The sequence below is a fragment of the Peromyscus eremicus genome, chromosome 14 (assembly GCF_949786415.1).
Source record: "Peromyscus eremicus chromosome 14, PerEre_H2_v1, whole genome shotgun sequence".
Lineage (NCBI taxonomy): Eukaryota > Metazoa > Chordata > Mammalia > Rodentia > Cricetidae > Peromyscus > Peromyscus eremicus.
In genome coordinates, this window is record NC_081430.1 from 77,199,446 (window position 1) to 77,223,076 (window position 23,631).

At 47.0% G+C, this 23,631-nt stretch overlaps 1 protein-coding gene across 1 annotated transcript in view; it reads right to left on the reverse strand.

Moving 5' to 3' along the window:
* Zfyve26 (zinc finger FYVE-type containing 26) overlaps positions 1-23,631 on the reverse strand; it is a 63,700-nt gene that overhangs the window by 34,668 nt on the left and 5,401 nt on the right. The window contains exons 4-21 of the mRNA XM_059279096.1: positions 22,374-22,463; positions 19,334-19,856; positions 18,650-18,780; positions 17,921-18,085; positions 17,697-17,785; positions 16,675-16,838; positions 15,869-16,069; positions 13,851-14,462; positions 13,561-13,647; positions 12,555-12,626; positions 12,043-12,194; positions 8,650-8,851; positions 7,448-7,711; positions 5,595-5,714; positions 5,321-5,485; positions 4,292-4,510; positions 3,202-3,304; positions 497-1,242 (exon numbers count right to left, since the gene is read on the reverse strand). Coding sequence (XP_059135079.1) covers positions 497-1,242; positions 3,202-3,304; positions 4,292-4,510; positions 5,321-5,485; positions 5,595-5,714; positions 7,448-7,711; positions 8,650-8,851; positions 12,043-12,194; positions 12,555-12,626; positions 13,561-13,647; positions 13,851-14,462; positions 15,869-16,069; positions 16,675-16,838; positions 17,697-17,785; positions 17,921-18,085; positions 18,650-18,780; positions 19,334-19,856; positions 22,374-22,463 — 4,105 coding nt within the window. The remainder of the gene's footprint in view (positions 1-496; positions 1,243-3,201; positions 3,305-4,291; positions 4,511-5,320; positions 5,486-5,594; positions 5,715-7,447; positions 7,712-8,649; positions 8,852-12,042; positions 12,195-12,554; positions 12,627-13,560; positions 13,648-13,850; positions 14,463-15,868; positions 16,070-16,674; positions 16,839-17,696; positions 17,786-17,920; positions 18,086-18,649; positions 18,781-19,333; positions 19,857-22,373; positions 22,464-23,631) is intronic.

Consider the following 23,631-nt stretch of genomic DNA (forward strand, 5'->3'; position numbering starts at 1 on the left):
ATCCTCCTGCCTCAACTTCCCAAGTGCTGGGCTATAAGCACTGACCACCAGGCCAGCTCACGGTTCATTAGCATGTGGATGTTCCAGTCCTTTACGCTGTCCTGGCAGAATGGCGTGGCTGGAACAAAGGTCATGTGACCTATAAAGTGCTCTGCAGAAAAAGACTGCTAACTTCTCTTCTACAGTTACCACTTAATTGAACTCCATCCTGGACTTCTGAAGGCAGGACCCAGATTGTCATTTATACATCTGACAATCATTCTGATATGCAGGATTGGAAAGGTTGAAACTAGTTCTAGACACCCATTCTAAGTCACACAGACTTGGGTTCTCGACTCCACTCTATTCACGATCCTGGGTAAATTTTTTAACCCCGCTGATCTTTAGTCTAGTCCCAGGAAAGTGAGATTACGGTGACACAGTCACTCTCCCTAGAGCTCCTGTGAAGACTAAATGTGCTCCTGAGACAGTGAGGGAGGCGGAGCGCTCTGCTTACCACATGCTGTAGCACAGCTCAGCACCGCATCCCTCACACTGCTCAGGTCGTCCAGGTCTCGCCCATACACTTCAATAAGCTGAAGGGCCCGCGGCCAATCTCTGGCCACCAAAGCTGCCTCAAAGGCCTCAGTTAGTACATCCAGGGCCACAGGAGAATGCAGGCCCAGAAGTACAGTGGAGAGACCGGCCTGTCCACAGAGACTGGCTGCTAGACCCTGTCCCGGCTCGGAGGCTTGGCGTAGAGGCTCCCAGGCAGCCAGGAGGGCAGCCTCAAACACAGGAAACTGTTCCAGAAGGTGCTCACATTCCTGGACTACCTTCTCTGCAGTCAGAGGTGCCTCCCTGCGACCACGCAATTCCTTCCAAGACAGGCTAGGCTTGCTGACCTTTGTCCCTCGGGAGGCCCGCAGGCAGGCCACTGCGGCCAGTATCTTTGAGCGAGACTTAAGGAAGGCCAAGGCAGAGGAGGTGAAGGCTGGGAGTGAGGAGTCCTTCGGGGAGGAACAAGACTTTCTCTCTGATGAGGGATTCTTGCTTGGTCCAGGGGAGTCCAGCACAGAGAGGGGCAGGCCATCCAGAAGGTGAGAGGCGTGCTCCTGAGCCAGCATGCCCAGCTGGGTCAGAAGGGATGAGGCCTGCTGGCTTTGTCGAGAAGGGCAGAGAGTAAGGGGCTCACAGCAGCAGCTGACAATGACCTGGGGCACACTTAGGCTGAGACCTTCTTGGGCAAGAAGGGCTGCCAACCTGGAGGAAAAGAAGCAGAAGACATGTGAGGCCTGAACACATAGGCACCATTCGCAATCTTACAAATGCATTCATTCATTCATTCTAGACCAGGTCATATGGTGTAGTCCTGGCCGGCCTCAAACTTATTGCCTTTACCTCCCAAGTGCTGGGCTTCAGGCAGGTGTCCTCACATGGCAAAGAGAAATAAAGGCAATTAATCATTCTCTTTGATGAATAATATAACAGGCAGTTCACCAGACATACTACTTAGCTCCATATCACTTCATAACCTGAGAGATCTGTCCACAATCCTCTATAGGGAGGTGATTTTTCTATAAGTATGAAGTATTATATAACATAATTTATCCCATCTTAGCAGATCATGGAGCCTTCTGGTCTATTGCACATGTAACCACTTTTCATCTGTACAACCAAGAGTCAGGATAAATTTCCTTACATGAATTGCTAGGTTAAAAGCCCTATCAATGTGTTTATTTTTATTTTTTTATTTTTTTTTTTGAGCCAAGGTTTCTCTGTGAAGTCCTGGCTATGCTAGAACTCACTCTGTAGACCAGGCTGGCCTCAAACTCAGAGATCCACCTGCCTCTGCCTCCCAAGCGCTGGGATTAAAGGGGTGCCCCACCTCTGCCTACAAATCGCATACAAAATAATAGATTTAATTATCGTGTTTTCATAGTTTGCTTTTGTAGACCATCCTCTTTGACTTGTCTTCTCTATCTGTTGATTCCCAACCCTTTCAACTTTAGTAGTCCCCTCCCTCCTCCTCCTCTCTTTCCTCCTCCTCTTCTTCTTTTTGGTTTTTCAAGACAGGGTTCTCTGTATATCCCTGGCTGTCCTGGAACTCACTCTGAAGACCAGGTTGGCCTCGAACTCAGAGATTTTTCTGCCTCTGCCTCCTGAGTGTTGGATTAAAGGCCCATCACAGTGCACCATCACTGATACAACTGCCCCAAAAACCTCTTCTTCCCATCTTGTCCCCTTTCTAGTTTTATGATCTATGATCATACATATATACTATTACCTATAACACACACACACACACACACACACACACACACACACACACACACACATTTTAAAAGCTAGGATCTATACATGGACAGAATATGTTGTATTTGTCTGAATCTGTGTTGTCTCATTTAATATGATAATTTGAGATTCATCCATTTTCCTGCAAATTTCATTTTTCTTTACAGAGAATTAGCTTCCATTTTGCACATGTAGCACATTTTCATGGTCCAATCACCTCTTGAAAATACCTCAACTGATTTCATTGCCCTGTTTTTGTGAATAGGTCAGCAACAAATACCATGGTGTAAGTCTCTCTGTGGTGGGATAGAGAGTGCTCTATGCACGGTAGTGGTGTAGAGAGGTCATATGGCAGTCCCGTTTTTAGCTCTTGGAGAAACCTCCACACTGATTTCCATAGTGGCTGTACCAGTTTATCCTCCCACCAGGACTGAATAGGGGTCCTGTCTTCCCACATGCTCACCAGAATTTGTTGTCATTTAGTAGATAGTAGACTAGGGTGAGATGGACATTCAAAGGAGTTCTAATTTGCAATTCCCTGATAGTTAAGGATGGTGACTACTTTTACAAATATTTATTGGTCATTTGTGATCAATCTGTAATCTTAATAGATACTTAGAAGATGATTTGTCATGGGAGTTATAGCAACTTTTATACTTTACCAGCAATGCCTGAGGATGGTTATTTTTCTATAGCCTACATGGCCATTGTTGCTGAGCCTCTGGCTTTTGCTCATCTGTGAGTGAAGAGTCACCATTAGCCTCCTACCTATAACACACACTAGCAGTGGCAAGAGGGCAAAGAAAAGAAGCATGTTGATTTTTTTTTTCTTTTGTTTTTTCGAGACAGGGTTTCGCTGTGTGGCTTTGGAGCCTGTTGAATTTTACCATCCTATAAAAGAGTAAAAGCACCACAAGTGATGTCTACCTGTCTGGAGGCACTTGTCTCTCAAGCAGGAGATGGGACACCAGTTGGGAAGAGCTCTGTTGCAGGAGAACAAAGGGATTTCCAACCTTGACCTCCACATTATCTGAGAAAGGAAAGAAAGGATCTTTGTTTGTCCTGCTGGGTTGCAACCGCTCAGGGCTCTGTCTCAGAGAACAGATTAGTCACATTGTGAATGGCAATGATGACAACATGAAGATCCCTTCTGTGGACTCACAGTAGGTTAAAGGTATTCCCAACGTGACCCTGGATACAAGTTTATTTACATCTTACAGTGCTAAAGACTTCCAACCCAGCAAACTTCAGTGGCCAGTCTAAACTACAGACAACATGCAGCGCTCACTCCAACCTGACTGAAATAGAAGTTGACAGTTTGAGCATCCTGTCTCTGCAATCGGCTCCTGTGTTTGCATGAACAGATTAGGGTATCGTGGGATAGGATCTAAGTCTACACACCGATGTTTCATTTACATCTTATATACAGACCCCAAAGGTAAGATTAGACAGTATTTTCATATATCTGTATTTTAACTATGAACTGTCAAATCATTTATGGCATCAGGTTGGTGGTTAAAAAGGTTTGGGATCTGGAAAAATTTAAGACTTCAGATTTTTTATCCATCTACATGGAACTTGCTAAGAACTCAAAGAATCTGGGACTCATGTCAAAAGCTTGATTTTTCTGCTGGACTCTCAAATCTATGATGGAGCCCAGGTCTGACAGAATTTTTGTTCTGTTTTGTTACAGGGTATTACACAGCCCAGGCTGGCCTGGAACTTCTGATCCTTCTGCCTCTGCCCCGAGTGTGGGGATTATAGGTGCGCACCACCACACCTGGCTTCAAGGACATTTCTGAGGCACCAATTCCGTGAAATGTTATTGAGGACTTCCATGCGCTGTATAATTTTACTTAACACAAAGATACAAAATATAGACAGATGGGTAAGAGAATGCTACAAGTCTGGTACCCTTAGTTATTGTGTACCTAGAGTGAACCTCTTAAGGAAGCACGCCCCCTCTTCCTTTCCCTAAACAACTGCCCGATGACTCAGTATTGTTCTCACTACTTACCAGGGTCGGAGCTCAAACTCCGAAGAAGGACCGCAGCCAGGGTGCTGCAGTAGCTGAAGAAGGTTCCCACATAGTCAGCCTGCCCGCTGCCTGCCAGCACCTGCTTCCCCAGGCTCTTCTGGAGGAGCTGACTTTGGATGTGCACAGGGTGGGCCTCTGCCTCGGGGGCCTTCTGGGCCGCCTGCTCCACTAGGGAAGTGAGTGGAGTACTCTTGGGCTCTGAGAGGAATGAGGGTGGGAGAAGAGACATGGCTTTAGCCTCTGCTTCTAGCTTTGGGCTAATTTCTAAAATTAAATATTTATTTTATTTTTTTATTTTTATGTAGGTGCATGTGTATGTGGATTTGGGGTTCCTGCAGAGGCCAGAAGATGTAGGACCCACTGGAGCTAGAATTATAGTTGTTTGTGAGCCACTCAGTGTGGGTGCCGGGAACTAAATTTGGGTCTCTGGAAGAGCAGCAAGTAGTCTTAACCACTGAGCCATCTCTCTGGCCCCTCAGCTTTGGGTCAACTTTTGACCCAGTGTGTAAACTGAGCTTCCTACAGAGTGCACTGGGTGTCTATAGGACATAGGTGACTATGTGAGCCCCACACTTAAAAGGTGGACAGACAAAACAAAACAAACAATTCAGCCACGTGGGCAAGCGATCTTGGCCAGGAAGAACCTGGAGTCTAGAGAGGCATCAGACTATATAGTTGTTTTACCCTGTTGTCTCTGGGGTGAAGAAGCCTTATGAAGAACACTTTCAGGGAGGGGTGACCAATATCAACTAACTACCAGCTGGGTATATTTCTCACCAGCAGTGAAATAAATGTACCTGCTAGCCAGAGTGTTAAGTTTCCTTTCAATTGAGAGTTGGGGAAGAGGGGAGTGTGCTTCTGAATGTGCCTTGCTTAGCTAGAAAGGGCTGACCAAGCCCAGCTCCAGTGTGCAGAGCCTCTGCTCCAAAATGCTCATACATCCTCGGCTGCCTCACCTCCCACGCTCAGTTCTTCTGTTTATCTGTCCCCGTGCAGGCAGACCTGTACCTGGTAGTGCTAGTGCCTCTCGCAGTGACTGGAGAGCCTGATCCAGTTGCTGGGAAAGGCTGGTCTGGCTGGCCACACAGTCCTCGGTGAGGCTGGGCCAGCATGTCTGAAGCAGCTCGGAGATGCTGCACCGTGGGGCGCCTCCTCCCCTTTCTTCTAGAGTGTCTACGGAAAACATGTGAGAAAGGAAGAGGAAGAAAAGGTCTGCTGACCCACTGTTCCAAGTCCAGGAAGAACAAAAGTAGAAGACAGGTGGTGTAGTAAAGCATCTCACCAGGTTTCGCTTGTCCCGTTAAGGTAAGTGGATAATTGAGAATCTTATTAATTTGCTGAAGGACAACAGGAAAACCTCGAATACCATCGGGATGGAGGACAACCTGGTCTAGGCGTCGACCTGAAATAGAAGGAGGAAGGGGGAACGCTGGAAGAAATGGATTTCCAGAGGCGGATGCCCAGCTCATGTAACTTGATCTTTTCTAAGAGTAAGTGTGAGGAACACACTGTCATTTTGGGTGACAACAAGCAGAGCTGGTGTACGCCATGCTTGAGGTTCCAGGACTGCCTCGGCCATCAACGGCAGATTCAGAATCTCTGGCATTTCTGTGGCACTTGTTGACCAAAGCCAAAGGGACACTTGCTGTGGATTTGCCTTCCGACTGTCTTCAGCCACGGACTTGAGCTGGAATCAGATTTCTATTTTCCAATCGCCCCAGGAGATCATCATACTTCCGTACCCGATTCCTCTAGGCCAGCGGTTCCCAACCTTTCTCACGCTGCGACCCTTTAACATGTTGTGGTGACCTCTAACCTTAAAACTAATTCATTGCTACGTCATAACTGTAATTTTGCTACTGTTATGAATTATAATGTAAATGTCTGTGTTTTCTGATGGTCTTAGGCGACCCCTGTGAAAGGGTTGTGCGATCGCAAACGGGTTGCGACCCACAGGTTGAGAACCTCAGCTCCTAGGACATTTCCCTTTACCCTGGTTTACAGAGTCATGGCCATCCCAGGCGAGGGTCAAGGCCTTTACCCAGGAGGGGACTGCAGTATAATGGCACTCATTCACTTGTCCCTTGGTTTTTGTATGCTAACAGATCAAACCCAGGGCTCAAGCATGCTACACCCCCACCCACCCATTTGTATCATCCTTGAAAGCATGTTTCTTTCCTTTTCTGTGTAGTTTTGGTGCCTGTCCTGGATCTTGCTCTGTAGACCAGGCTGGCCTCGAACTCACAGAGATCCGCCTGGCTCTGCCTCCTGAGTGCTGGGATTAAAGGCGTGTGCCACCACCGCCCTGCCCTCTTTCCTTCTTTTTAAAAAGAACCAGTTGGTGGGTTTCTTTGTAGCATCTTCCTACCACATGCCATGCACTTCTCTCCTATTGCTCCTCCTCTCTCTACTCCCGTTGTGGAGCCTTCTTCCCTGCAAGCCTAGCTGCCCTTTAACTTCCCTGCTGACTGTATGTTTCTTCCTTCAATTTTATGATAAATCAGAAAAGAATTTCCTCGAGTGAGTGCAGATTGCTGTCTATGAATGTGAGCCACCCAACATCTGTATTTATGCCATTAGGATAAGGGTATGAATGTGAGCCACCCAACATCTGTATTTATGCCATTAGGATGAGGGTATGAATGTGAGCCACCCAACATCTGTATTTATGCCATTAGGATGAGGGTATGAATGTGAGCCACCCAACATCTGTATTTATGCCATTAGGATGAGGGTATGAATGTGAGCCACCCAACATCTGTATTTATGCCATTAGGATGAGGGTATGAATGTGAGCCACCCAACATCTGTATTTATGCCATTAGGATGAGGGTATGAATGTGAGCCACCCAACATCTGTATTTATGCCATTAGGATGAGGGTATGAATGTGAGCCACCCAACATCTGTATTTATGCCATTAGGATAAGGGTATGAATGTGAGCCACCCAACATCTGTATTTATGCCATTAGGATGAGGGCATCAATAATTCTTTCTCCTTTTACTCTCTCCACAACTTCTTAGGGTTTGCTGAGCTCATCGCTACAGCTGACATGAATGAACGGATGGATGGATGGATGGATGGATGGATGGATGGACGGACGGGAATGGAGAGAGGTGACCGACCCTACTTACCCCGGCTCTCCAGGCTGCTGCTCAGTCGCCGCTCGGCTGTTTCTAGGAGCTGTTTACAGGTCTTCCAGAGCTGGCACTGGCAGCAAGCCAGGTCAAAGGCAGCCATGGCAGGGGGACTGAGGTCTTCCAGAACTTCTCTGAGAGGAGTGGTGGGCTCCGTCAGAGCAGCGTTTATCCAAAAATCTTCCCGGAGTGTGGGGATGGGGTCTTCGGAGGGGCTGAGGAGCTTGTCAGTCACATCAGAGATGGAGTAAAACACCATTCCTGGACATGGCAGCAGTGAAGAGCAAAAAGCAAGGGTTAGGTGAGTCTAGCTACCACCGTAGTATGAGGAGTAGTTTGCCCAGGGTTTTTGTGCACAGGATCTGCACACACTTATCATTAGGGCCCGCTCTTACGGAATCAAAACAAAGGCAAGAAAAAAAGGCCACAATAAACCCAGGAGGTAGTGATGAAGGAGCGCTTCTTCCCAATAGGATCTAATGCAGGCGAGAAAGTGCGGATCAGGGCAGAGCAAGTGGAAACACTCTCTAAACACACTGCTAAGAAAGCAAAGTAGACAGCAGTACTGTTGTAAGAGCCCCTTTCTAGCAAAGCCATTGAAAAGATGTGCTGAAGCATGTTTTAAAGAGGGGGCCGGGGAGAGGCCAGCGCCAGCGCAGTGGGTGATGACCCCTGCTGGGCAAGCATGGGGACCTGGGTATGTGTTTTAAGTAGGCCTGGAAAGTTTCTGGAAGCAATTCTAAGGGGCGACACATGATGGTAACCTGACACATGGGGTCTGGGGAGCAACGGGAGAGGTGAGAATGTGGCACAAGCTTCGAGAAAGAAGGGAAGGCAGCTGTTGGAGTGGGCGGCCACAGCTGGGAACTGACAGGTGGCCCCCAGGCTACAAACCAGCGATTTTTCATTTTAGGAACGGCAAGTAATAAATACGCTTTACCGCTGAATAATTGCAAGAGAAAGGAACAACTCCTAACAGTCCTCTAATGCCCAAGTGAGGGATCCCAAAATGCACCGGGCCAACACTCTTGCTCTTTAACTTAAGTGGGGGATGATAAGCAGGATTGGCTCGCTGGCTTTTGGGACGGGTGTCCTGCTTTCCGTTTCTGGCGACTTCTCATGACGATTTGGGTTGTTTCTCCCCTTCCGCCACCACCCCAGCTCCCCCTCCATCTCTGACGTCAGCGTGGAACACTGACCTGCCGCTGCGGCGCTGCCAATGGCTTGCAGAGTGGAGCGCCCACTGCCAGTGCGCCGAACGGTGTTGTTACCCACATCGGAACTCTGGTTTTCAATCTTGTGCTCGACCCGGGCCAGCTCCTGGATCACCTCTCGGTAACGCTCTACAAACATCAGCTCCCCGGCACTCGGGGAGGACTTGAGGTTGAACATGAATACCACCTGTCACGAGAAAGGCAGGGGTGTGGCGGTGGTGGGTCCACACAGTCTGGGAACATCTAGCGATAGCATGCTGGGCCGATTCGGGAGACCATGGTCCCAAGACGGCCATTTTAGAGCATCAGGGAGCATCGGGTCTTTCTTTTAGAGACACGGTTTTTCGGTGTAGCACTGGCTGTCCTAGAACACACTATGTAGACCAGGGCAGCCTGGATCCACCTGCCTCTGCTTCCCAAGTGCTGGGATTAAAGGCATGTGCCACTACACCCAGTTAGGACTGAATGTTAAGAAGAGACCAAATAAAAAACAGCTCATACAAGTCCATAAATGAAATCACCAAAGGTCAGAAGGAAATAGCAAATGTTACCTGTGACTTCAGAGGAGAAACCGACAGGAAATACACAAACAAGAACATTTTCTTCCTGACCAGGAATTTAAGCAACTGATACTATTTTAGTTGTTGTGATGAAACACCATGACCAAAGCAGCTTGGGGAGGAAAGGGTTTATTTGGCTCACACTTTAGTACTGCTGTTCATCACTGAAGGAAGTCAGGACAGGAACTCAAACAGGGCAGGAACCTGGAGGCAGGAGCTGATGCAGAGGCCATGGAGGGGTGCGGCCTACTGGCTTGCTCAGCCTGCTCTCTTATAGAATCCAGGACCACTAGTCCAGGGGTGGCACCACCCACAACGGGCTGGGCCCTCCCCCATCAATCACTAATTTAGAAGCCCTACAGGCTTGCCTACAGCTCCATCCTATGGAGGCATTTTCTCAGTTGAGGCTCCCTCGCCTCTGATGATTGTGTCCAGTTGACACAAACCTGCAGAGATACTACTTAATACCTAACACACTAACAAAGTGTAAGAATAGACCCTGCAGGGGTACGCCACAACCACTGGAGATAATTTGGGAATCTTTTAAACTTTCAAAATGTATTTTTTTTTTTTTTTTTTTTTTTTTGGTTTTTTGAGACAGGGTTTCTCTGTGTAGCTTTGCGCCTCTCCTGGAACTCACTTGGTAGCCCAGGCTGGCCTCGAACTCACAGAAATCCGCCTGGCTCTGCCTCCCGAGTGCTGGGATTAAAGGCGTGCACCACCACCGCCCGGCTCAAAATGTATTTTTAAAAACATACTTTTTAATAATTATGTTTATTTATTTATTTAGAGGGAATGTGTGTGGGTACATGAGTACCATAGTACATAGGTGGAAGTTGGAGAGGAACTTGCAGGAGTCAATTCTCTCCTCCAACCATGTGGGTCCCAGGGGTCAAATTCAGGTTTTCAGGCTGGGTGGCAAGTGCCTGTACCCACCGAGACATTTTACTTGCCCTAAAATGTGTTTTGACTTAGTAATTTAGGTGAGACCCCTTTCCTTCCCTTCTCATCCTCCCACTCCACCCCTTTGTTGAGCCAGGCTCTTATTCTATAGCCCAGGTTGGCCTCAAATTCACAGCGGTCCTCCTGCTTCAGTACTGGGCTTACCAGTGTGAGCCACCATACCTAGCTATGAGAACTTTCCTTAAGGAAATAATTCCAAAGGCTTTACACATAAAGGTGATCTTGTTTCCAGAGCATTATTATAATGCTGAAAATAATCTGTGTGTCGGACAGAAAGAAAATGACTTAAATGTGATGATGTTCATTGGAAAAATATTGGCCAAATATACACATCTTTAACACTGGTTGCTTCTTTTTTCCGTTTTGGTTTTCCAGGACAGGGTTTCTCTGTGCAGCTCTGGCTGTCCTGGATGGAACTCACTCTGTAGACCAGGCTGGCCTTGAACTCAGAGATCCGCTTGCCTCTGCCTCCTAAGTGCTGGGATTAAAGGTGTGTGTCACCACCACCTGGCTTACATAGGTTATTTCTATATGATAGTGTTAAAACTAATTTTATTTTCTTGTTAATACTGTTTGTAATATGTAGAACTTGTTTTGTAACTAGGTTAAAAAAAATAAAGCGCGCACACCACACCCACACCAAGGTTTAAGGAAAGGAAGACAAATGTGCAGTATTTAGGGGAGAAAGCACCATGTAAACTCCTAGCTGTTCAGGTTGAAGAAAGGCTGGGAAGCAACAACAGAACAGTGAGACCAGGATCTGTTTTTGATCCAGGAGTTAACTCACTGTAAAGCCCAGCATGTGTGAGAGCCTTGGTTCAAGTCTCAGCACTACAGAAAGAACAACAAAGGAAAGCATGTAGTGTGGGGATCCCCTGCCTTGTCCAGAGAATCCTAATCATGAAAGTAGGAACTCTAAAAGGAACAGGGGGAGTTAAGGAAAGATCATCTTAGCATGGAGATTTCCCCCAGATCTACTTAATACCTGGAGTCGTGCCATAGAAAATTCTAACCTAGATGTTCAGGGACCAGCATTAAGTTTCAAAAAACTCTTGGAGTGTTTGAAGCACAGAAGAGTGGTACTTAATGCTATTGAGACTCAACAACACAGAGGATTCCTACATTTCTCATGGCTCCTGTATAATCTTCTTAACCTTACTATGAGTGGGAGATGCAAGAATTATACTGAGCTACAACTGTCCACAGAGGATCAAGGCTCACAGAGCTTGAGACGTTCTGACTGCTATTCCAGGCACTCCAGTTTGCTAGCCCCGATGCTGTATGCTGAACTGAACTGCCATTCTGTGTACTACCAAAAGCTATCGCATTATGATTTTTAACTATATAGAAACACAGGTATGTTCACAGGAGTATGAAGAAAGAAACAGAAGTTTCTCTGTTTGGAGGTGGTGAGATTGTGGCTATTTTATTTTGTTAAAACGCTGCTTGTATTAAGAACACAAATAACGCTGGGCGGCAGTGGTGCACGCCTATAATCCCAGCTCTCGGGAGGCAGAGCCAGGCCTCTGTGAGTTCAAGGCCAGCCTGGTCTACAGAGCGAGATCCAGGACAGGCACCAAAACCATGCAGAAAAACCCTGTCTCGAAAAACCAAAAACAAACAAACAAACAAAAGAATACAAATAACTCAATGTCTCTAAACCCGCAGTGCCAACCACTGGGCCTGCACATGTGGAAATTCCTTTCTGTTTTTTTTTCTGCTCAATGTGACCCCCAGCAAGCCCTCTCAAGTACTTTTGGGGTCACATGCATATTTAGCTTTCCCGGAGGCCCAATATGACAGCCTATCGGGGGGGCTGACTTAGCATGCTTTACCATGACAAGTCTCCCTTTACCTGATGGGCTTCTGCCAAGTTCCCCCTGAGGATACAGGATGCCAGCAGTGACTCCGGTGGGGAGAACATCATGGGGATGATTGAACTCTGAGGCTGGGGCTGCAACCGGTTGTCCAGCTCCAGCTGCCCAGACACAGCACTCAGACTCCCTTCTGTTGGGTGTAAGAACGTTGGACACAGTCAGGAGAAAACACGGACTTGTCACCTCCCTCCTCGCGCCTATATTTCCTCTGAAAGATCTGTAAATGGGTCTTGGTTTTTGTTTAAGTGAAAGGTAAACATTTATTACAAGTACCAACTACCTTCCTTGACTAGCCACCTGTTTCTCGCTGCTGCTGGGTAAGTTAACTGAGAGAGAAAGCCTTTACTCTTTTCCTGGCTGACATCCGCTCCGTTGTCTGCAGAATGAACCTTGAACAGAGGTTCTGTTCTGGTGTTTACACCGCAGGGAACGGCAAGTCTGGACACGGGCAGAGCCGCCTACAGTCAGTAGCAGGGTGGGACCCAGATACCTGAAGTGCTTGTACTCAGCTCACTGCTTGTGTTCTCCAGGGATGGTGGGTTGGAGTCTCTTTCCCGGCCATCTAGGGGTAGAAGAGTGAAATTCGGTCACCAACTCCTTATAGTGTGTAAACTGCAAAGCCAGCCTACACGCCGAGATCTGGGTAGACTGAGGATAAAGGGTGACCATGGCAAGGATGGACGGCAGGTACGACGCGGTCCCGGAGCTCTCTGGGTAGTAGTCTATACCAGCGGTTTTTACCATGTGGGGTCTCAGAGTCCTCGGAGCTAGTGATCACCATCTGCTAAGTACTAGCAATGGCTTGGTAAAATAAAAGCACAACTAATCATGACTAGGGAAGAGCAGGGCACAAAGAGGAGTCATGACGTTTTCTGACACAGAGGACGTGTCTCCAAACATGAAAAGGTAGGTGACAAGGGCCACCTTAATTAAACCCAGGAGGAGAGTGGCTCAGTATTAGTTTTCCAAAGTGCTGAGATTTGCCAATGGAGGCTGGAGGTCCCTTAGTGTGGCCTTGTGGAGGCTGTATCACCCATCAAGGGAGTCCCCTTGGCCTGCTGCTGAGGCTGCTCTGTGGAAAAGGAAATGGAATGCATGTTCTGGGGCTGGATGACTCAGGTGGATGCAAACTCGGCCCGTGTCCCAAACCAATCAACTGGGCGGCTTCACGTAGTTTTCCCAGGTTTCTCTCATGCTGTCCTTCACCTCAACTAGAGTGTTTATAGCGTGTGTGTGTGTGTGTGTGTGTGTGTGTGTGTGTGTGTGTGGTGTTATTATGCATATGTGAAGGGATATGCATGTTGTGTGGGAAACTTCTGGATGGCTAGGTAAGAAACTGTTACGACCTGACTTGGGAAGGGGTGGGACTAGGAGGATCTTCCAACTTTTGTTATGTTGACCGTGTGCTCTGCCTAGAAGAACATTAGACAAGCGCCAGTATGCCTCTTTGCCAGGTGTATGAGAACAAGACTTGAAGAGAGAGTTTTGTGGATCACCTGCCCGGGTCCTTCTAGGCCGACGACCTCGGCGGAGACTAGAGTGCCTTGTGGCAATGGGCCGGTATCTTCGGGAAGGCTGCTCTTCTGGAATAGCAAACACAGGCACAGTGATCAGCTGTGATGTGACACCTTGTGGAAACGGGCAGGGGCAATCTTCACTAAGCTCTGAGATGTCATATTCCCTGGATTAGGGTGTGGCTCCCACGTGCCTGCCCCTTGCCCAGGTTGCCGGAACTTTTCTCCTTTCCTACTTTCTAGACCTTCTAGCTCCGTCTCCCTCCTCTCACCTGAGCCCTGGTTGCTTGTTACCACCTTGTACCGCCACTGGGCCTCCGAGAGAACCTTTGAGAACTGGTGCAGGCGGTTCTGCAGCCCACCTCTGCCTGCGGAACAGCTCTGGCCTTCTGGCGGCTTTGTCTCCTCGGGAGTGCTGTGGCTGCTGATCTCATCCAGCTGCTCCTGAATAAGGCTGAGGAACGCTCCCATTGCAAACTCGTCAGCCAGGAATCCACTCAGGCCACTAGTAAAGTGCTTTAGGTCCAAAAAGCTGTGCTTAGGAGGCCCTGGCGAACTGTCTTTTGGCTCTGCCTTTGGACAGCTTGGCATTGTGTGAGCAAGGCTCCTGGGTCCCCCCAGGGAACCCCGCTCTGACCTCCTCTCAGGAAGGGCTATGTGCTGAGGACTCTCTGACGGGGACCTCAAACCCAAGGGGCGTTTCCCCTCGATGTCCTCCTCCTCGGCATAGTCCTCCGGCAGGTGAGGCTCCGGGTGAAGGTCGGCGGAGGTAATGAGGAGCAAAGAGAAGATGTTTTCGAGAATTTCCAGGCACAGAGAGTCGGGGATACTGTGTAAATACTGTCGGCATCTGGCCAGGTATGTTGGGAAGAGATGGGAAGCACCTAAGGAGGATGAATAGAGAAGAGGCCAGAGGAAGAGAAGAGAGAGGGAAACATTACAAAGCGTAGCCCACTGAACATGCCCTATGGTTCTGCTCTTCAGTTGTGACATTATTCCTTACCGTGTTTCAGTTCTAGGGATGAAGGTAACATGGACTCCTTACCCCTCAATTCTGTTTTCACCTCCTGTTACTATAACAACAACCTCAGGCTACCTAGGTCTCTTAAACATTTGATATTCGACAAGGATGTGGTAGCACAATTCTGATCCCAGCATTCAGGAGGCTGAGGCAGGAGGATTGCCCCAAGTTTAAGGCAGCCTGAGCTACAGAATGAAACTCGGCCATAAAAAAGAAGGTGCTGGGGAGACGGCTTAGCAGTTAAGAGCAATGGCTGCTCATCCAGAGGACCTGGGTTTGATTCCCAGTGCCCACTTGATGGCTCGTAACCTCTGCAACTCCAGTTTTAAGGAGATCTGATGTTGTGTTCTGGCCTCTGTGGAAAGCAGGCATGTGCATGGTGCACAGACATACATGCAGGCAAAACACCTACATGTATTTAAAAAAAAAAAAAATCTAAAAAATAAATTTAAAAGAAGAGAAGGAGAAGGAGGAAAAGGAGGAGGAAGCAGAATTAAGCATGGTATTTCAGGACTGTAATCCCAGTGTTTGGGAGGCTTAAGAGTTTGAGGCCAAACCAGGCTACATCAATTTCTATTTGTATGACACAGTACAACTTGGAAGGAAGGGAGGGAAAAGGAAAAAAAATCCTAAGTATTTTCTAATTGGAGTACTGGTTCTTAAAACTAAGCTTCAATTTATATATCACATACATAAATGCACTTATCAATCTATTAACTTATGTATTTCATGAATGTGGGTGTTTTATCTGCATGTACACCTGGATCAGAAGAGGGCATCAGATTCCATGGGACCACAGTTACAGATGACTATAAACTGCCATGTAGGTGCTGGGGGTTGAACTCAGGACAGGAAGAGCAGACAGGGCTTCTCTCTCTTTTTTTCTCCTGTTTTTCAGGACAGGGTTTCTCTGTGTAGCCCTGGCTGTCCTGGAACTTACTCTGTAGGCCAGGCTGGCCTTAAATTCAGAGATCCACCTGCCTCTGCCTCCTGAGCCAGTACTCCATCTCTCCAGCCCCTGGAATGCTATTCTTATTGGGGTGTCTAGCTACACAAAGGGAAACATTTGGCAAATACTATGCCAGATGATCAGAGTAAGATCCATTAAGATGTAAGCAGGTCCCTTTGATGCAGATGCTGATAAGTGGATAAGATCATTCCTGTGTGCTTTCAAATCGAGGGCGCTCCATCATGGAAGGGAATGGTGACCACACACAGCGGTCACCGGGGAGGGTGTCTGCATATGCCAGGGACAGGGAAGCTCTGTACCTGCGGAGGGAAGGCAATCATTGCTTGGCTCCACCACGGCCAGCTCCTCGGAGGCACCGTCTCTGCAGTCCCGGCACTGAGAGTGCCGATGTGAGTTCACACAGAGGGCGTAGACGGCATACTTCATGGCGCAGAAGCCCTGGTAGAGGGTCAGGCTCTGACATTGGCTCAGGTGCTCAGGGACTGAGGCATCCTGGGTACCTGAAGCCGGGAAACAGGTAGAACTTCAGAGTTAACCTTTTCAGGCACGAGCAGCGAGCACGGCTGAAGGAAAGCGGGTTGATCTGTAGTTCTTAGCGTCCTGTGCGTCTGACCTGCAACTTCCCAGGCCTCTCCCCTAGTCAGTACCAGCTTGGTCCTCTTTGCTTTCCTGCACCAGTCTTCCTTCTATCTGATGCATGGCCTCCATTACCTGGGCGCTAACTTATACTCCATATGGTTTGTACCCCAGTCATGGTCCTGTTACTGCCCTTTTTCAAAGTCAAGTCCCAAGCTCCAAGTACATCTCAATGGATTTACATGGCCGAATGTCAAGTACATCATTGGAAGCCTTTGATACTTGTAGGTGGGAATCAGAATTCTAGTTCTTTTAGGAAATTTGCCAAACAAGTTACCTATCTTTCTGGAGGTGGGGTGGGGAGAAAAGGAAAAAAAAAAAGGAATATGGAAACACTGGTTTGTGGTTTGTGGAATGTCCTTTTAATAGGCAAATGAAAACAACATCTCCCTATTGGAAATATCTGCTCTCTACTGAGGAAGGTCCCTGACCTGGGCGACACAATGTGAGGACACTATGGCCAACTCACCATGCTCTCGCTGGAGGTCCTTAGCTGGCACCTTCTGTAAGAGCTTGAGGACTTCTTCCTCTCCGAGGGCTGGAAGGTTTGTAAGGTGATGGAGAGAGTAGAGCACTGAGTGGCTGTCCCCGCCATGTAAGTGACACAAGAGCTCTCTCTTTGGTATGAGGCTGCTGAAACAGAAAGTCGGAAGGATGGACAGGGAGGCAGTTTTTATTATTGCCCTGCAGAGAGACAGCTCTGTTTCCTCTTGTTTTTCTTTTCTGGCCGATAATATTCCAAGTTTTACTTTCTCAAACTATATTTTACTAGGTCTAGGATAAAAGGTAACATTTATCCACCTTGAAGGAATTATATAACTCAAGTTAGCTGCTTGTCTAGAAAGGATCTAAGAAGGGCCTTTCTGACCAGTGGAGTCTAAGAAGGGCCTGAAGATCCGAAGATCCTAAGGCCTATTCTCTCTGTAGCTCTGAAACAGGCTTCCTCGGCTTTACTCTGAGTGAGAACCCCTTCTACTCACGCCTCCCGCTACTTTCTGAAGTACTGGTGAGAAGAACAAGAAACAAAATGGAACTCAGATCTAGGCGATGGCAGGTCTCACTATGTAACCTTGGCTGGCCTGGCACTCGCTCTGTAGACCAGGCTGGCTGTGAACTCACAGAGATCTGCCTGCCTCTGTCTCCCAGGTGCTGAGATTAAAGGTGTGAGCCACCATGAGTGGCCCTTAGCATCCCACATTCAAAGCAAGAATCACGTCTGTATCTACTTCACCAGAATGTTGTAAGGGGCTTAGAACAAGGCTTGGCTATAGTACATGCCTAGTGATTGTGAGCTGTTGTTTTTTCAGACCCCAAATTATCCTTTGGCTGTGACGTGATGGTCACAAATGGAAGCTAATCATTACCCACTCCAACCCCTGGTTTAATGGATGGAACAATTATTTCAACACTATCTTTTTGTTTTTGTTTTTCTGAAATAGAGCACAGGGTTGAGTGTGTCCCAGGTATGGTAACGACTTGAGAGGGACATACCTGCTTTGCTGTACACACCACTCCAAGACCTCTAAATGAGCCCACAATCCTTCACAGGCATCCCTGAGAAGCTCGTCATGGCCTTGGTCCTATATCAGTGCGGAAGAAAAAAACGCTGACTCAGGCATCAGGTACTGTAGCTGACTGTGAGACGGTGAACTCTTCTAGGCCCAAAGCCCCTCGGCATTCATTTCTGGAGCACCCTGAGGTGCTGAATGAGTTACCTGGGTCCTGTAGAGGGTTTGGAGTAATTGTTTAGCTGATTCAAGGCTCTGGCAGTGTGTCCAGCCCAGGAGTACGAGCAGGTGACTGAGAGGCCTGAATTCTCTATCAAGCAGGCGTCCAAGGCTTGGGAAGTCTTCCTCTTTCAACAGGGTTAGCGCCGTTACCTGTAAGCCAAAGGTCACCTGGTTGCCCGAACTTGAAAGAATGAGTTCCAGTTTCATTAGGGTAGTTGGTTACATAAAAAGAAATGTTCACCAAAGTACAACATTCTAAGCATTTTGAAGTGAGGGACTGACTTCTGTTGTATCCCCGTCTCTTAGCATAGCATACAACCTACAAGTTGGGATTCACAACTATCTTTTGAAGTAAATGAGGTTCAGTTGCAATTTGGAAGGCAAGAGCCAGAGTAATTAAATTTCCCTGCCAGCTAGGCCTTGTACTGCTGCTGTGGCCTTTGCTTTCTACATCCTCCAGAGAGCTGATACATAGCCGGCATTTCCTTCCTACCAAAGGTTCCACATGAGGTGACTGCAGCATCAGTTATGACTGGAACTGGACGTTCTCAGACGCCCCTCTCACCCTAGGGACTTGGGGATGACAACCAGATGATCTGTCACTGATTAGAAGGCAGGAGCCGGATACATGAGTGGGAGAGAAACCAGAAAACCGAAACGGCCCAGGGAGGTTCTGGATTCTTCTATGACGGACAGTAGTTAAGCCTGACTTACCAGGATCTGCTCCAGGAAGTGTTTGTTGTTGCTCAGACAGTAGAAAAAGGCCATTTTCCAAGCGTCGGCTGGGTCGGGAGTGGAGAAGAGGGCTAGCATTGCCCGCTCAGGATCCGGATGATCTGGGGAGACTGAACAGCACACCAGGACGGTTACTAGGAAACGAAGAGGCCCTTTTTCTCATGCTACAGTCCACACTGAAAACCAATCAATCTGAGACTAGGCGCTTATATTTATATGCTTAAAATTTATTATTGTTATTTTTATATTGTGTGTGTGCCTGTGCATATTATGGAGTCCATTCTTTCCTTCCACTTTTATGTGAGTTACGGGGCTCGAACTCAGATCACTGGGCTGGTGTGGCAAGCACCTTTACCCATTGAGCAATCTTTCTAGCCCAAGAGTAGACTCTTGCAAAAGTTAAACCCAACTGTTTACACTTTATCTTAAAGATGCTTCATTCCTCTTAGTAACTTCTGCAAAGCTCTTTTCTGTTCCTGTTCTTTTCTTAAGCTCTGATTTAAACAAACAACAAACAAAACGACACTAACAACAAAACATGCTATGTGGTTGTGCTTAGCCTCTCCTGTCTTGGACAACAAGCAGGTACAATACTAGTCCAGAGCTTCAGAGGGCACACTGGAATTTACTAAAGCACAAGGAGAAACAGCCAAAGGAACACACCTTTTCCTGGAAGTGTGGCCTTTGGTGGCCTTTCCGCCACCTTCTCTGCATAGGTTTGGCCATAGAGGGACAGTAGGCTCCGTCCGGCCTTGTGCAACAGGCAACCAAGCAGACGTTCCTCCTGCAGGGGACTGCCCTCAGTCCTGCAGGTCTCCAACAGTTCCTCACATAGGACACGCCATTCACTCTCCGGTGGCTCAAGAGTGCAACACAGAGCCTGCAGAGCTCCACAGACAGCATCGGCCACCCCAGGCGGCTGAGGGGCAGGGTCCCGGAGGGTCTGCAGTCCCTTTCGAATGAGGCCCAGCAGTGTCTTCTGCAGAGGACTGGGACAGAGGCTGGCGCTGTGGTGATCCTCAAGCAGGAGCTCCAACAGGGCCTGGGCTAGCTGAGGGGCTTGCTTCAGAAGATTCCAGAGCACAGAGACAGCTTCAGGGCTGAGCTGAGGGGCCCCGCTCTCCCACCTCTGGCTTCTGTCAGGTATATTGCCTACTGGGCTTCGGGCTAAGGTTTCAAACAGCTCCTGGGTGGAGAATGAAGACAGGGATTGTAGTGGCCACCAACATGGTTATGACTTGTGTGTCGTGATGGCTCGGCAGCAGTAACAAACATTTCTATAGGCATTTGTATAGCTAGCCACTGTTCAAGGCTCTTCACGGAAGAACCAATCAACCATTACGATAATCTCCAGAGGAAGATACTATAGTTATTCCCATCTTACTGATGAGACTGAGGTTAAAAACGATTAGCTCAGTTATCCAAGTCCCACCCCACTCTCCTCAAAGTGTATATTGGTGACCTAAATTAAGACTATACATTTATAGAGTAGGTAGGTAAGGCATTATGCACACATAAAAGCAAATCTATCTATCTATCTATCTATCTATCTATCTATCTATCTATCTATCCATCCATCCATCCATCCATCCATCCATCTATTTACGTTCTTCGAGACAGAGTTTCTCTATGTATCTTTGGCGCCTTTCCTGGAACTCACTCTGTAGCCCAGGCTGGCCATGAACTCACAGAGATCTGCCTGCCTCTGCCTCCCAAGTGCTGGGATTAAAGGTGTACGCCACCACCACCTGGCAAATCAATTTATTTTTGAAAGAATACTACATATCAGCTTTTAACTACTGATCTGAACTCTGTCCATGTTTTAAGGTATGGTCCATTTTTTATCCTCTCACAAAGTCCTTCTGCTATGGTGTGATTGTGTACCTTAAAAGTTCACATGTCAGCCGGGCGGTGGTGGCGCACGCCTTTAATCCCAGCACTCGGGAGGCAGAGCCAGGCGGATCTCTGTGAGTTCGAGGCCAGCCTGGGCTACCAAGTGAGTTCCAGGAAAGGCGCAAAGCTACACAGAGAAACCCTGTCTCGAAAAACCAAAAAAAAAAAAAAAAAAAAAAGTTCACATGTCAGCAGCCAGGTATGTAGCATATACCTGGAATCCCAGCACTTGAGAGGCTGAGACTTTGTGGCCAGACTGGGCTATGTGACAAGACACTGTCTCAAACAAACAACAACAAAGTAGTTCATGTGCTGGAAACTTAATTCCCAATTTCACATGTTAATATTTAGAGACTGAGCCCTTAGACGAGAGTTAAGATTAGACGGAATCTAATCTCAAGGCCAATTCCCACGATATGAGCAGCTTTGTAAGAACAGAGACAAAACCCCCCCCCCCCCCCCCCCCCCCCCCCCCCCGAGTTAGCACACCTGTCCGCTCTCACTTTGTGATGCCCTCTGCCATGTTATGGTGCAACAAGAAGGCACTTCCATATGCCGGGCAGACACCAGTGCTATGTTATTTTTCCCAGTGTCCAAACCATGAACTAAACAAATCTCTGTTTTACAAATTACCCAGCCTGTGGTATTTAGTTTTAGCAACAGACATCAGAGACACTCGCTTAATGTTTTTAATCCACACACCTTCGGACAATTAAATGAGTACCGTATGGTTCATTAAAAATATGTCTCCGATGTATTAACTCAATTAGGTATTGAGTCTACCTCCTCAACTCGACAGTTAAAAGCATGTTCTCTATAGTCTGCTTGTATGGGCAGACTGAAGAAGAAAGGGGCATGAGGATGTGCATTGTTTCCTACATCTGTAGAGAATGTTCAGGGATGGCTTTTTATTAGTTGCTAGTCTATGAGCCCTTGAACTAATGCAAGTCAGTTCTTAGATAAGTCCTATATGTCTTATCTGGAAGCAGGGTCTTAAGAAAACAAATAACGGGCTGGGGTGTGGACCAAGGACAGAGTGACTGTCTAGAATGTGTAAGACCCTGGGTTTGATGCTAACAAGAGTTAAAATAGATAAATGAAGTATTGAGTCTTAAGCACCTAAGAAGCAACTGATATATATATATATATTTCTATATAGTTAACTATATCTCTCTATAGAAAAAAGCTATCAATCTGATAGATGATATAGTTACCTATACCTACTTATAGATAAAGATATCTATCTACAGATATGGATAACTATATGTATATATTATCTATCTATTGATTGCTAACTTTTTTCTGGGGGGTGGCAATAGGGACAGGTTTTTACTATGTAGCCCAGGCTGGCCTCAAATTCTTGATTATTGGCATACACAATCATGCTTATCTAGACAAAGACAACATTTAGCTGGAATCTGCCTCTAGAAAGTTGTTGTAATGATTAGCTATAAAACACTAGTGTGTCTGTTATAGAAGACAAGTCCATCAATATTAGTTCCTTTCTTCCCTCAAACTCTCTATCATCTATTGGTCAACAATTCAAAAATCTTAAACCCAAGTAATGAGTTCCGTCTAGGTGAAATGCAAAGAACAATTGAGTGCCTGCTATGATCAGTACTGCTGGGCAATCTGCTTCCAGAATTCCAAAACCAGGCAAGTTATACTCACTCTAAACTCCCCTTGGAGGGGCCTGTCTATTGCTTCTCTGAAAACAAAGGACAGCCAACATCTTAAGAGACCTGTCTCCCCTACAGCCCTGAAAGTTGACCTTGTTCAGTGACTGCAGATGGCCCTCAGGCTCTCTTACCTTGAGGATGTTCTCTGGAATGTCACCTTGGAGGTCTTCTGACAAAAAAAGAAACTCAAGTTTTCTCCGAAAAACAGCAGAAAGTAATTTCTAGAGGAATAATAAGCAATTACAGAGGTCAGGTATATGCTTTGCTTAACAAATACAGTTCCTCTTTAGTTACTCTTATTTCTGCTATTTCTCTAAGATCAACTACCTTTAGCCATTACCCCCTGGATACAATTTTTTTACAAGATTTATTTTTATTTTTATGTATATGGGTGATTTATGTATGTCTGTGCACCATGTGCAAGTCTGGCGCCTGCAAAGGCCAGAAGAGGAATCAGATCCCCTGAAACTGGGGTTAGAGACGGTTGTGAGCTGCCATGTGGGTGCTGGGAATTGAACCCAGGTCCCCCGGAAGAGCAGCCAGTACTCTTAATCTCTGAGCCATCTCTCCAGCCCTCCTGGCCATGTTTTTAGATGCTTTCCTTTGGAAATAAAGTTGGCTAAACTTGAACATTCTTTAAATTAACATGCAGGGGCTTGGAAAGATGGCTCAGTTCGAAAAGCGATTGCCCCACAAGCATGAGGACCTGAGTTCAGATCCCTAGCACCCACATTTGAAAAAAAAAGGGGGGGGCTGGGTGTGGTGGTATATACCATTAATCCCAGCACCTGCCTTTAGTCCCAGCACTTGGGAGGCAGAGGGTGGCAGACCTCTGTGAGTTCAAGGCCAGTATGGTCTACATAGTGAGTTCCAGGTCAGACATAGCTATAGTGAGACCCTGTCTCTCAAAACAAAACAAAACAAAACAAAATGTCAAAAACACAATACCTGGACTGGATAAATGGCTCAGTTGTTAAGATGCACAGACATATGTACATCTATATACATAAATACAAACATCACAACAACACAATAACAAACCAAAGAACAACAAGAAATATCCAGGGTTAAATGTGTATAATCCCAGTACAAGAGGGTCCTGGGAGCTTTCTGGCCAGCCAGTGTAGCCAAACTGATGAGTGTTGGGTTTAATGAAAGACTTTGTCTCAAAAAACAAAAAAACCCAAAAAACCCAAACCGACCAACCAACCAACAACAACAACAAAACCAAAAACAAACAAACAAACAAACAAACAAACAAGGAGAAGCAGGAAGAGACCTAACTGACCTGATGTTGATTTTCGATTGCTTTGTGTGTGCGTGCGTGGCACACACCCACCCACCCACCCACCCACCCACACGAGTTAAAGCCTATACTGATTAAACCCC